The sequence below is a fragment of the Apis florea genome, unplaced genomic scaffold (genome assembly GCF_048593485.1).
Source record: "Apis florea isolate Af1SG1 unplaced genomic scaffold, ASM4859348v1 contig_2839_pilon, whole genome shotgun sequence".
NCBI classification, from domain to species: domain Eukaryota; kingdom Metazoa; phylum Arthropoda; class Insecta; order Hymenoptera; family Apidae; genus Apis; species Apis florea.
In genome coordinates, this window is record NW_028256653.1 from 1,236,555 (window position 1) to 1,251,068 (window position 14,514).

General features: G+C 34.3%; 1 protein-coding gene across 2 annotated transcripts in view; it reads right to left on the minus strand.

Moving 5' to 3' along the window:
- Nucleotides 1–14,514, minus strand: part of LOC100863335 (uncharacterized) — a 106,639-nt gene that overhangs the window by 19,376 nt on the left and 72,749 nt on the right. Inside the window, exons 1-2 of one of the 2 annotated variants that reach the window (XM_086907343.1) lie at nucleotides 2,919–3,166; nucleotides 1,889–2,128 (exon numbers count right to left, since the gene is read on the minus strand). In XM_086907343.1, coding sequence (XP_086763469.1) covers nucleotides 1,889–1,921 — 33 coding nt within the window. In that variant the 5' untranslated portion in view covers nucleotides 1,922–2,128; nucleotides 2,919–3,166. Of the gene's footprint in view, nucleotides 1–1,888; nucleotides 2,129–2,918; nucleotides 3,167–14,514 lie in introns of those variants that run through there. The other variant, XM_012486763.3, reaches the window with a different exon arrangement.

A 14,514-nucleotide genomic window follows, 5' to 3' on the forward strand; every position in this document is an offset into this window, starting at 1 on the left:
ACAAAATTCAATCACAAGACAATCCCTTAAATTTTTTCCTCTTAATAAACTGTGAACTTTCACCATACGTTCATTTAACGACGATTCATTGAATTCTTCTATCCTTCCATCACGAAGAAAAAGACGAAACTTTGTTCACGAACGACAGAGCCGCGGGTCGGCCACGATCGGGCAGATCGTTTTCGGCCGAGATAGGCGCGCCGATTCCCTCGCATTGTCGTTCGCAGCTTGTTCGCGTTTTAAAATTATGATCTACACGGGTGGAGACCTACACGGCGAATCGCCTTGGAAAATCTCGCGGTGAAAGGCAGTATTATTAATTTTCACGGATCGGTAATCGATCTTCGCCGCAAAAATCAATGCGTTCCCGATATTCTCGCAATAACGCCGCATAACCGAATAACCGTGTCATTAAAACGAGCGCAGTCCAACGTGTCTCGATCTCGACGGCAAGAGACAGTGTTATGCGTGTAATCGCGTTAAAATCTCGCCACTCGGAACGTGGAAAAGATCCCAGCCGCGATATCTACACATACACGTTTTCTTCTGAATTCTAAACGGATAACTGAGACGTCGCGTGTGCCCATTGTTTTCGTGTATGTTAAGCTATAATGCAGCTACACAATTCGTATCCTATCGTAATAATAGATGGAAAGGAAAGAAATCGTTTTCGTTTCCTCTTTTATTTAGGACGAGAGTGAGCTTCAACGTAAAAATTGCAGCAAAGGTGATCCGCCAATATTACAAATATGCAACACAGAAAAGCATCGAAAATTTTTGATTAGCGTGAAAAAAAAATCGCATTGAAACGATAATAAACCTAGGATATGGAAAAGCTAAGATAAATAAATAAATAAACGAACGAATGGAAAAGACATTACAAATGTGCAACACAGAAAAGCATCGAAAATTTTTGATTAGCGTGAAAAAAAAAATCGCATTGAAACGATAATAAACCTAGGATATGGAAAAGCTAAGATAAATAAATAAATAAATGGAAAAGTCTTATAAATATTAAATTATATTCCAAGTTGTTAAAATTTGTTGAATTATCGAGGATTCGTGAATCGTGAAATTTCTCTTCGTGTGTCGCGGTTATCACGTGAGAATAACAGTAATTACACCCACAATGCTCACAGGCGATGATTTAAATCACGGTGATTGTGTTTGGTACACGAGTTGTACGGCACGTGCAAAGAATTACTTATTGTCACGGCAAGCTGTATTTATGAGAACGTTATTTTAACACCTGCTGGGCGAACAAACCATTATTTCGCCAAGAAATTGAACGCAAGAATTTTTGGAAACGAATTTTTCGAAAAGAAATATCAGGAGCAAATTTCTTGGACTACGAGTACTTAATAGGAAGGAAAGTTGATATACCGACATTTTAAATGAACGATCGAGCGAATTGAAAACAATCATTAACATTCAATTGTAGTTTTCCTAACCCTTTTCACATTTGCTAGAAGGAAACCTGGAAGATTTATCGTACCCCGCTTTCCTTTCCTTTCATCTTAAGTAAAATAGAAAAGATTACAACATCCCATAACGAATTCCCTAATAAATTACAACATATACCTGAATATATATACACACGTTTATCACGCGTTTCTCCATATTCAATAATCGATGAAATATCACCACTTTCTTTCACCCACGTTCGAATTACCCAGTGAAATATCACACGTGTCACATTATTACTTTGTCACCTTTTCGTTTACTCCACGAACGAGTTAATCACGCCAAGTTGATCAATATACACACACACACACACACACACACACACACACACACACGATTCTCGAATCGATCGATCAAAGATCGAGGGGAGAGATAGATGGCGTTGAAAGAGGTTTGGAAAAAAAAGAAAAGGGGGCGAACTCACCGCGACGAGGGTGCTGAGAGCTTCAATTCGCATAGTAGCTGGCCAGGCCAGCGGGGAGGCCGTAGGTTCCAAGCTGCTGGACCGATCACGTGTGTCGATCCACGATTATTGCACGCCGATCTTCCGTGTTCGATTTCACTCGAGCCAGGTATTGGACAGGTATCGATCCGATTCTCCCGGTTCTACGTCGATTTCTCGCGATCCGTTCTGCAGTTCCGGTGACATGGCTCCTCCGCCGATCTGTTGAACAATATTTTACGTTGTATATATATATATATATTTATATTTTTTTTGGGGGGGGGGGGAATATCTTTTATTAACAGCGGTTGGTAGCACTGTTAGCTAGGGGATAATTGATCAGCTGAATGTATCATTAATATCGATCGATAAATTTGTGAATAATCGCACGTCTTAAATGTCACACGTCTATGTCTGAGTGTATTAAATGTGATTTAAATGGTTTAATTGATTTTGATCAAATGTTGTAATAATTAATCAAAAAAGAATGTTGACCTTTTTCATCTTTCCATATCGTTATTCCCTTTTTTGATCAATCAATATATTAAGTTTATTACAATTTATTAACCATCGATATGACTTTGTTCATATAGAAATTCTTTCGTTAAGAATTATCTTGTAATTGAAAGAAACAAAGAAGAAAAGTATGTGGAAATATATGTATCGATGTTTTGGATCAATTTCAATATTTCTAACCATTAATCTAGCTTAGTATATTTTTTTCTCTTTTTCTCCTACGTATTTACCACTTCAAATTATCTCTTAAATTATTTATATTTTATTATAATTTGAACAATCCTCAATTGCATTTCTCTATTTCACGCTTTCTGCCTCTCGCCCCTATTTTTTCTTACTGTTAAAATAAAATAGAAAAAAAAAAAAAAAAAAAGAGACGTATCTCAAGAGAAATTCAAGAATATAAGAATAATTGAAAATTTCATTCAAACTACGACACAATATATTTCAATTATATCTAAAAATATTTTTCTTTCATTTTCACAGAATATCATACCTCACGCATCGTCCAATCCGAATCTCGATCTATCGTTCATCCAATTTCAGATTCATCACATACCAAAATATAATAATTTAACAGAGGGATTAAATCCCTCTCTCGCGAATTAAAATCGAATTAAAATTGATATTAATTTCACTGCCAATTTATAATGAGAATAATTTTGCACGATGATCTAAAATTACGTATGCCACTGATGTTAATGGAAGAGACGACACGATCGCTACGACACGTTGCGCTAGACTGGATCGATCTTTAAGATTTACCGATAAAAGTAAACGAGGGTAGAGTTAAACGCCGGTGTTTCGGATATAAAAAAAAAAAAAAAAAAAAAAAAGATTAACACACGTTTCGTCACACGTTGGACGTGTCATCGATAATATCGATAATGCGAATCGATATCTTATCTCGACGCGATTGATCATTATTACGTTCTTGTAATGCACTGACCTATCAAAGTGATCCATTCACCTTTCGAACATAGGCGTCATTAATATCTTCCTTCTTGGACGATGGTTCTTGACTCTACTCCCTAACGTTTTTTAACAAATATCTTAATACTTGTTACCCACGGTAGGTAATTAGGTCACCCGAATGGACAATTTTAAAAGCGTAATGAGAAGGACTATTTCTTATAAGTTGAGATAAGTTTTTTAATTCTCTTTTCAAATATATACATCTGTAATTTGAATGTATCTGTAATTGTTCACTAATTTAAAGTGATTTGCGATAATTATTTGATTATCAAAGTCATATATAAATATGAAAAATCTCTAATATTATTCTCTTGAAATGGTTCATAAAAAAGATAATTTTTATATTAATTCTTAATGATCTTCCATGTCACTGTTGACACAAGTAGGCTATTTACGCTAATGGTTACATATTATTACACTTAATATTTAAACAAAAGCGATTCATAGAATTGGCCGGCTAGTTTCGAGATCACGAAGATAGTATCTACGATTTCTCTCTCAGATTGCCGCTGCTGATAAGCTTATGCACCTATAGAATGGCGAGTATTAGATGCTGGTAAACGCTGCCGCTCCCAGTATCATTCGTTATATGAGTTAATGACTCTCGAGAAATCATCGATTGGTCCGTCTTGAAGCTGCGACGCCTCTCATACCGTGTAAACACGCCTTCTCACGTAATATAATGGACGAGAGTTAAATTTCGATCGTGGCGAATCTGAATTACAGAATTAATAACGTTAAGAATTACTATTTCAATATATCGAATGTACTCATTGTAATGAACATGATCTGGGTATCTGAATCTTGAATATCTAAGTATCAATCGAATTTGGATTTGAATCCGAATTTTCGAATTTTCTGAATATTCGAACTTTTTGAATATGAAATAATTGGACTTGAATCTCGAATATTTGAATCTGAATCCGAGCGCTCGAATATTTGGATCTGAATCCGAGTGCTCGAATATTTGAATCTGAATCCGAGCACTCGAATATTTGGATCTGAATCTGAGTACTCGAATATTCGAAGTTTTTGAATATTAAATAATTAAACTTGAATTTCGAATATTTGAATCTGAATCCGAGCACTCGAATATTTGGATCTGAATCCGAGTGCTCGAATATTTGAATCTGAATCCGAGCACTCGAATATTTGGATCTGAATCTGAGTACTCGAATATTCGAAGTTTTTGAATATTAAATAATTAAACTTGAATTTCGAATATTTGAATCTGAATCCGAACACTCGAATATTTGAATCTGAATCCGAGTGCTCGAATATTCGAACTTTTTGAATATTAAATAATAGGATCTCGAATATTTGAATCTGAATCCGAGCACTCGAATATTTGGATCTGAATCCGAGTGCTCGAATATTCGAAGTTTTTGAATATTAAATAATTAAACTTGAATTTCGAATATTTGAATCTGAATCTGAGTACTCGGATATTCAAACTCTTTGAATATGAAATAATTGAACTTGAATCTTGAATATTCGAATTTGAAATTGATTATTGAATATCGAAGATTTACACGTGAATTTGAGTATTCAAGTATTCGAGTTTATATTCAAATATTTAAATTCAGTGTATATAAAGATGGAATCGAAAAAAAACTTGTGAAATATCGAAGCGAACTTGACTCGATATTCGAAATACAATGTTACGAGCATCGAGTAGATGTTAATTTTAACTACGTAGATGAACAAACTACGTAGATCTATTAAACGCGGAATAAGGAAGGTAAAATAATAATTGCGATGAAGAAAATGAAGATTTATTGCGCGATTCCCGTGGAACCAGTTTCAGAAACTCAATGAAAAAAAGTTGGACGTAACTCGGTGGACTTCTATCTGGACAGACTCCACAATGAAATATTATACTCGGGAATTATTGAAATCTGGTTATAGATCATGAAAATGGATTATTAATTTTCTACTTTATCGAGGCGAAGGTATTTAACGAGTCAATGCTATCGATAGATCGATTAATAAATCTGTGTTACACGAGTAAATTATTCGATAAGAAAGAAACAGGATGAATAAATCATGGAATTTTTATCCGTTTATATTGTAATTATACGCTGTTAATTATAGGCTGTGAGCTGTTATAATCGAATAATAGAGATATTTCCTTGGCATTTTTGTGACACGAAGTGAGAGATATTGCGACATATTGTGGAACAGAGAAAGGTTGGCAACGATTTTCAAATATCATCGTGGACACGAAACGATCCTTATTAGAATGCTGCTTGTTTTGCATAATCGTAATTTCCATCGTCTCTCGCGATCAATATTCCATTGCAAATCGACCATTCTACTTCGAATCCAGTCTATTTTTTTTTTTTAATTAAATCCGGGGAGGATCCAGGGATTTCCTGTTTCGAAACGATTGTGAAATTGAACAAAGCACCTGAAGCTGCTTCAAAATTGTGAACGATCGTTCGCATTATCCTAATTATTTTCTATATTCTATGTGAATGCTATCCAAATGATGTTTATCGTTATTAAAATATTCTCAATGATAAAGAAATCAAAGGGTTTCTATTGTTCAAACAACATTTCTCGAAAATGTAAAAAGAATAAAAATTTCATCGTTGTTAAAAATCGATACGTCATCATCATTCGTCATACTTCTCCCTATATTCGCGTCATATACGCGGTATCGAAACCTAGAATCGATACAAATCAATGTAAACAAAAACTACGTGTATAAGAAATATTCCTTCACGAAAGTTGTCTATTAACCCATGTTTTCACAGTCGAGTTACGAGAAGATTTTTACAATTCGTGATATAAAATAAAACGATAAATAATCTCATTCGTTCAAACTAATTTGCTCGAATCAAGAGGAACTTAGTCAGTTTCTATTATCCATCGAACATCTCTCTTTCGATCGATGCCAGAAGAAAAATCGATTATTTCCTTATCCACGTAATAATCGTGCTCGTTCTGTGAATCAATAAACGCGCGTAATCGTTAAGGGAATTTTGGATTGTGACGTTGGAAACACGTAATCGATGTAAGTCGTGGATCGATAACGACTTAAGCGGATAACATTTGGCGACAGACGATTCCTTATCGTGCCTTCCTCCACCTGATAATTACAATTCTTAAAATTCACTCTTTTTACGCGCGAACATTCTTTCGTGAGGCGATTCACTTTTTTCTTACACGAGCGAATTGAAAATTGAGAAATCGTATGGCGAAAATTTAAATAAGTTTTATTTTCTTTTCACGGATTTGAAGAATTCGATCGGCTGCGAGGAGAGTCGAAGATGAATCGAAGATACACGAATATGGTAAAAAATGGTATAATTGAATCTGTGGATATTTTAAATAAGTTTTATGAAAAAAAAAAATCGAGCGCATCTCGAAGATGTTTTTAGCGAACGAGAGAAGCAAAGATACTTTTCTTTTCGCGGATTTGAAGAATTCGATCGGCTGCGAGGAGAGCCGAAGATGATTACACGAATCGGAATTCTGAATCTCATTTTTCTTCTGAACGCCTGCACAAGTCTAAGTGCACAACCATCATCATGCGTGATCGATGAATCGCTCTATGAAAAATGGCCGATCGATCGAGGATAGATAAATAAAAATCGCAATTCCACTTACTTATTTCTCTTATCTTTCTTCTAAATCTTTTCGCAAGGTACGATCGATAGTTTATGATATATGATTTCCCATTCGGTCATCGTTCATGTGAAAGAGGAAAGAAAGATTAAAAACCTCGGATATTTCTGTTTTGCAATTGATGTTTCGACAATTTATTATCGTCGCCTCAATCATCGTGAAAAATATTATCTTTTTACGCATCGCCAAACCTTTTATTCTTTCACGAAAACATCAGAAAAATGTTCGTTAGAGAAAATATCAAACGTAGGATGTAGAATTTTATTTCCTCCTTTATTTCGCTTATTATTTTAAAACCAAGGGAATAGTATTTGTATTTTAACGTTTCGATTGAAATCGCGTGCAATCCACTTTTTATTAATTTTTGTAATCCACGGAAAGAAGGAGAAAAGCATAAAAGCTTCGAAACAGTTTGGAATATTAGATGGCGATTCGAATCGTCCGGCAAAAGGAGAAACGCGGAGCAAGCGCATAATTCACGGAGAAAGATAAACCAGCAGGAATTTCGCCTCGTAAAACATTTCGTCATAAATGCGGAGGCGAGCTTTCGGTAGAAAGTGAAACCGATCAAGAAATCGTATCACGAGAAATATCCACCTACGATCGAAAATCGAGAAACTTTCTCCTCTCCTCGATGAGACAACCCTTCGTGCGATTACATACGTAATGATAATCGTGAAAAAAATATCCTTATTATCGATACAATGCATCTATTCTAATTTTTCGACAGTGAGAAAATGGAATATCGCGAACGAATTCAATCGTGTTGTATTTCGAATACAATTTTTGGATAGCTTTGAAAATTGGAAAAATTCCAGATATTACAAATTTTACGCAAATAAATTTACACATAATTTGACAAATAAATATAGAACAAGCACGGTATATTTCCTATCGTTCGAATATTTCAACTTTTCTTAATTGTTCCTTAATTATTTATCGTCAAAAATTCGTAAAAAAACCTTCTCACGTATCTTCTCGCGCGTAGATCGATAATCCATTCGACGTCACATCGAAATGAGCGTTCATACTCGTCAATCGATCGATATTCTTTTTTTTTTGATCTACGACAAAAAAAAATGGCGGATCGAGCCATTTGAAAACCATCCTGTTCACAACATAGAATTATTACATCGTTATTTTGTCGCGCACACGTTTACAGAGAAAGCGGAATATCACAACAATTAGCGAGGTATCGATTTGCGAGAATCGTGTACTTCGATCTCAAGGATCAGATAGAAAGGCTGCGACTTTAATTGCGCGATATTTGCTGCGAACTTGTAACCAATTGGGGGGGGAACTTTATGGTGTCGACGAGTTTTCAGATAGAGATTACGGGGTAAATTGCGTCTTGTTGTAATGGCGGTAATCGTTTCCGCCATTTTTCTATCAAACGCATCGGCCGTTCCAGCCATTATGTAACCACTCGCTTTTAATTGGTCGATACAAGGATCGATAATTATCGGTTATTATCGGTAATTACACGGGCAAATGGATGCATAATCGCGAGTGTGGTCATTGATCGATGATGATAATTCGGCGTGACATGGAAATAATCCTTGATCGGGCGATAAAACTGGACGACAATGCAATGAGAAATGTGACACGAAAATATAATAACGCGATATATTTAATAACAAGTCGAGATGTTTGCAGAAAAATATGAGCTATTTGATTTGTATGGGCGATTGGTACCAATTTTTCTCTTTTAAAATAGCACGGAGTTAATTGTGAGTCATCGAAGGGGAAATATTTAAAAATTGTGGCTAATCTCGTCTATTCTATTGTTGTATATATGTATATATATATATCGAGATCCAATTTGAATTTAACATGTCAGATTAGAGAATTGTATATCTAGATCTGGGGAGAAACAATCGCGTTACGTTTGTGGAAAAAATTCGGGGCGAGCTTCGAAAAGATTTCAATTGGGCGCACAGTGAGAGATCATATCTCCAAGCGATTTAGAATTAGACATACGTATGAGGTGAATGCTGATCCAGATTGAAAGTTGAAGATCATCTATGAGAGTGGAATTGGGATTAAATTTGTATTGGAAGGAGTCGAATGGAGGATTGTATATACTTAAATTTTAATTACGAACGATATTTATTTAACATTCTGAACGTATTTTTAGATTCATTACTTTGAAATACGAATCTGATGCAGTTCAGATTTGAATTACAAAATTTTTCTTCAGATTCCAAGTGTTAAGAAAAATTTAAATCTAAATTAGAAATAATTAAGGATCCAGGATCAAATTATCGATCCTAAACAGAACTGGATTCTAAAGAAGAAGAAGTTTTTAACAGTTCAAATTTCATGGAGCTGCCAAAAAAATCATTATATCATCACTTGGTTATGTTAAATATTATTGAAATTCAGATTTTTAGCAAATTTTATAAATTCATAGAATACCAGAGATTGTCTCTTTGTCATTCGATTCATTACAAAATTTACTCGTGTCTTGTGCTAATATCAGCTAAGAATGTGGAAGTCTGGGTAAATTCTATACAATTTTGCTATTAAATTAAAACTGCTGTTCAACAAAATTTCCAGTTTTTGGCAAGATTTTCTGAGATCGAATGCAAAGATGCAATAATAAGATCCATCAAAATTCTAGCTTCTCGTTCGACGAGATTAAAAAAAGTCTTGTGCAAATTTTATCTCTAATCGAGAATCAATACTTAAAAATAAATTCGATCAAGGAAAATCTAATAAAAATTCTACCCAATATAATTATAATTATATAGAATTTCCAACCGAGTTCTAGAAAAACTTAACTCTAATAAATTAAACAGTATAACTCGACAAATGATATATTTGATTCAAAGTAATGTCATAATGTCTACACTATACTTTGAATAATTTCTATCTCTCTACGTATTCTACATATTTTCTAGATTTTTATACATTTAAATTTTGCACAGATCATTGTAATGCAATTGTTTCGATCGAAAATATCTCAATATATATAATGTCCAATTGAATGTTTCTTGAATTCTCTTCTTGAATGCTTAATCGAATTCGAGGAAGTCGAGTAACGTTACATTGCCGTTTAATGGGCTCTGATGAATCTAGTAATTTCCTATCTGGACTTGGATTCGATCGAGTCTGTAAAACTGTGACCCAATCTTACGAGATTAATGGCATCCAATCGAGCAATGTGACAGTTAATAATAAACCTCGGTTGATGCCTGGACGCAATGCAATTTGATTATTTCCAATAAACTTTGATGGAAATTACTATCTATTTGTTCGTTCGTAACAGATTTGATCCGATAAGATCCAACGAGCGTTTCAAAATTAAATTGGATAGGAGAAAGTTTGATTAGAACATTTTTCAAATTTCGTTAATATACGATGATCGCAACATAGATTTAAAATTTTAACAATTCAAAATCTGACGATACACGAATGACAAAAAGAAAAAAAAAATTGCTTCATCCGATTAAAATCAAAAAATATTTTACGTTTTTTAATTTTCCTTTCTCTTCTTTAACACAAATATATTTTTTGACGAGGAAGAAGAGAATCGAAGTCGTACAATCCCATTTAAAATAAATAGAAATCACAATCTCGAAGTGAAATTTTGAGATCCATTTACGTGAAACGACCTGTATTTCGTGCACACTGAAATCTGATAAAGACACGAATACAAATTTGAATATTGAATCGAGTGTGATTCGCGCGGCTGCTAATATTGCAAAGGATAAATAACGCAATACCGTAACAAAAATAAAAATTACAATCTCTAAATTTTCAGATCAATTTACGTGAAACGCCCTGTATTTTATTCATACACACTGAAATCTGATGAAGAATACAAATTTGAATATTGGATCGAGTGTGATTCGCGCGGCTGCTAATATTGCAAAGGATAAATAACGCAATACCTGTAACAAAAATTCGAAGGAAATTAAGGTTCGATCGAAAACAAGCCGCTTACGAATCCATAAGGAATGATTCATCGTGAAACGCGCGTGTATGACTCGTACCTTTGAAGAATGAATCCGTAATGCAAACTCGCATTATCGACAAGTGACAAGGAATCGTGGAGAGAGAGAAAGAGATAGAAGGGAAATTGAACTTTACTTTGAGTCATACGAGTGAACGAGATCGGTATAAATCCGATAATATGATCGATGAGCGCGCGTTAACGCTTACTTGCAATATTTTTCACGATAGCGCCGGCGCTTCGTAATCTGAAAAAGAAAGAAGGAAAGAAAAAAACCTATTACAATTTTATCAATCTTTTATTTTCAACGATGTTATATAAGCAAGTTTATATAAAAGTATTTTAATATAACACGTTAAACATTAAGTGAAATGGAAACAGGTTTTCAGATTTTTCTGGTTCTCGTTAATTAATAAAGTCGCGCGAGTCCATTTTATTATAAAAATGCAGGTTAATTATTTTCGTTACGCTGTCTTGATCCTAATCGTTTACGTGTGATACGTTTTAAATACGTTTAAATATTTATCAGAGCTCAATATTGGAATTATTGGTTAAATCGAGTGGCCTTCGTCTTTTACGATTGAAATTTGAAATTTTATTTTCGATTATCCAATATTCGAAAATACGTATTATAAATCGGTATATTTCCACGATTAAAAGAAAGGATTGAAACGTTGGGATAATTGGGATAATTTAGGTAAAGATCGAAGGAGAATTTTATATCGCAAGAAGCTCGTTACGTCGATTAGAGTATGAATACTTTTAATCGAATAATCGAATTATTTATCCGTTATTACTTTTTCTTTTTTTTTTTATCTTTATTAGCAATATCAATGAACCATCGATGATAACGAGAGCCTGTTGCGACACGCTAAACAATAATCAAATGGCACGTTAACGACGTTGTACTTCGATAACGTGGATAAATTCTCGTATTTTCATAGCACAAGACTCGATGCACGTTTGGCGAAGGCACGTTTCTTTTATATCAAAGGGAAAAAAGGAAAAGCTGGTTTCGCCTGATCGGTTTAATAAATGCAAAACGCGAGATCTGGTTTCGAATTACGATAAAGATTCGAAAGAAACGTCGGTCACACAATGTCCACGTTTTCTACAGGCTGATTCACATCGAGGTCCCATTCTATTATTTTCCTCGCTTCGAAGGATCGGAAAATCATTCATTCGATTCATTTCTAACAGATTATTAATTCCTATCCGATTGTTGGAAATTTTCATTTCAATCGTAACGAATCGTTTATGAAACATTTGTTTAAATTTAAATTTATTTAAACGGCACGAAAAGAGGCAGAGATTTTAAATATTTTAGAGCTTTAGATGTTCCATGTAAAATTCCACTCGTATGACTCGTTACGTTTCACAAAGTCAAAATCGGAATAAATAAATTTGTTTGTTCGAATACTTTAAAACTCGAAAACGAGAAGAATCGATAAATTAAATAAATCAATCAAAATACTTCTTCTTCGTCGATTTCCTCAAAAATCGTTATTGAATTCGAAACGATAAGTTTTAAAAATATATTCGCGTCGACAGAATAAGAAGAGAAGAACGAACAGTTGTGTCGTGACGATTTTACGATCCTTTTGACGTCGCAATTACTCCTGGTTAGACGACGCGTCTTAATGACCGTGCAACCGTTCATTTGCATCGCCGCTCACGGTGTTCGGTAACGAGGAAGCGTAGTAAAACAAACAACGTTCGTAGCGATTGCCGTGAATTTTACGTCGTTCGCGAGCCTCTCATCCGTATACAATCCGTTTAAACACAGCAGCACGGATAACGTTACAAAATGTGATTCATGCGGTTCTCCCTCCCTCCATTTTCTATGCAACCCGCAATTTCGCAATTGTCTCTAACCGATGATAGATAAGCGATGCTTTATTCTTCCTTCTTCTTCTTCTTCGTTGCTTTTATTTTTTTTTTTTTTTTTAGGTTAGATTTTTAAGTTGGATCGTTTTGTTAGTGGATAGGTTGTTTCGAGGGATGAAATTCTGTTGACGAAATCGTATCGATTTCTTTATCGAAATTGGAAGAAATTAGTTAGAGAAGTTTTTCTTAATTGGATGATTATTTCTTATTTCTTCTATTCTAGGTATTTCGAGAGTACTCGTTGCATTTTTCCGGTTTCAAGTTCTTTTAATTTCAAGATGGAAGCAAAACTTTGGCGCCAAATTCAAATTCGAATGTAATGGGACAAATTATTAATCGGCATCGAGAATGACGATTATTTCTTATTTCTTCTTAGATACTTTGAAGCTTGTTTCTTAGATTTGATTCGTTTTCTTAATTTCAAGATGGAAGCAAAACTTTGGCGCCAAATTCAAATACAATCATATAATAATAAGGATAAATGCAAAGACAAATTATCAAGATAATAGATTAAATTATCGAATGTTATATTTTTGAACCAACTGATTGAAAACTGACATTTTGTTTAACCTAAACAATTTCTAGCGCGTAAAACTGTTTAATCCCTTTTTCGTGAAAACAGTGTGCAAACATCGCGTGAAATGATCACTTTAAGGAATAAAGGAAATGATCTCTGTCCCTGGATGATCGCGTATTAACGAGAAACTAGTCGAAAGAATTTTTATAACGGGTCGAGATGTACAACAACATGAACATAACCTAAAAGTATTTATCTTCTAACCGATAAATAATCACGGGACGCGACATTTAAATTATTCGATAAACGTTTCTCTTTCTTCGTCCTCACGGCATTTCCTTTATCCCACCATCTCACCCCCGACCATCTCCTTTTCTTCTTACTCTTTCAATATTCCAATCGATTTCGTATAATTTACATAAAATAACGATTAATGCATACGAGTCAGCCGAACCTGATTTCGCTTCCACGTACATAAAACTCTCCCTGCTGCTCTCGAGCTGCCCCCGAGGGGACAAACGATGCTCGAGGAACCAAGAAGTTACCAAGAAGTAACGTTACTCCCCTTCTTGTAAATTATACCGTAACACCTGGATGCTTGGGATGCCCGAAGAAGTTGTCCTATTATCAACCATGTGCCAACTTCTTTTGCTGCTCCTCTACAGTCAGAGGAATCTGTGTCTCCTCTCTTCCGTCGAATAAAAAAATCGCATCGCTCGTGTGCACAATTTATCATGCTGCATTCGTAGAAGTTTCGTTAAGAAAAAAAAAAAAATAAAAGATAATTTCAAAGTGTTTCTTTCTTATTTTTTTTTTTTTTTCGTTTCTTAAAAAATAATCTTAACATCTGCTCGAGAAAAATATTCAATTACGAAATGCTTGTCACTTCAATCCTTAAAGAGATTTTCCATAATAAATAAAAGATATGGGGAGAAATTTTCACCTCAAACGTTTTAAAATATCTTCATCATTAATTAAATCATTTAATTCTAATTAATAAACAAATGTATTCGTCTGCTTCAAAATCTTCCAAAATCTTCGTGCTCGAATGATACATTCACTGTCTCAAATATATAACCGCGCTCTGTTAATTGGAAGGATTGAATTTTTCCTCAGATTCTG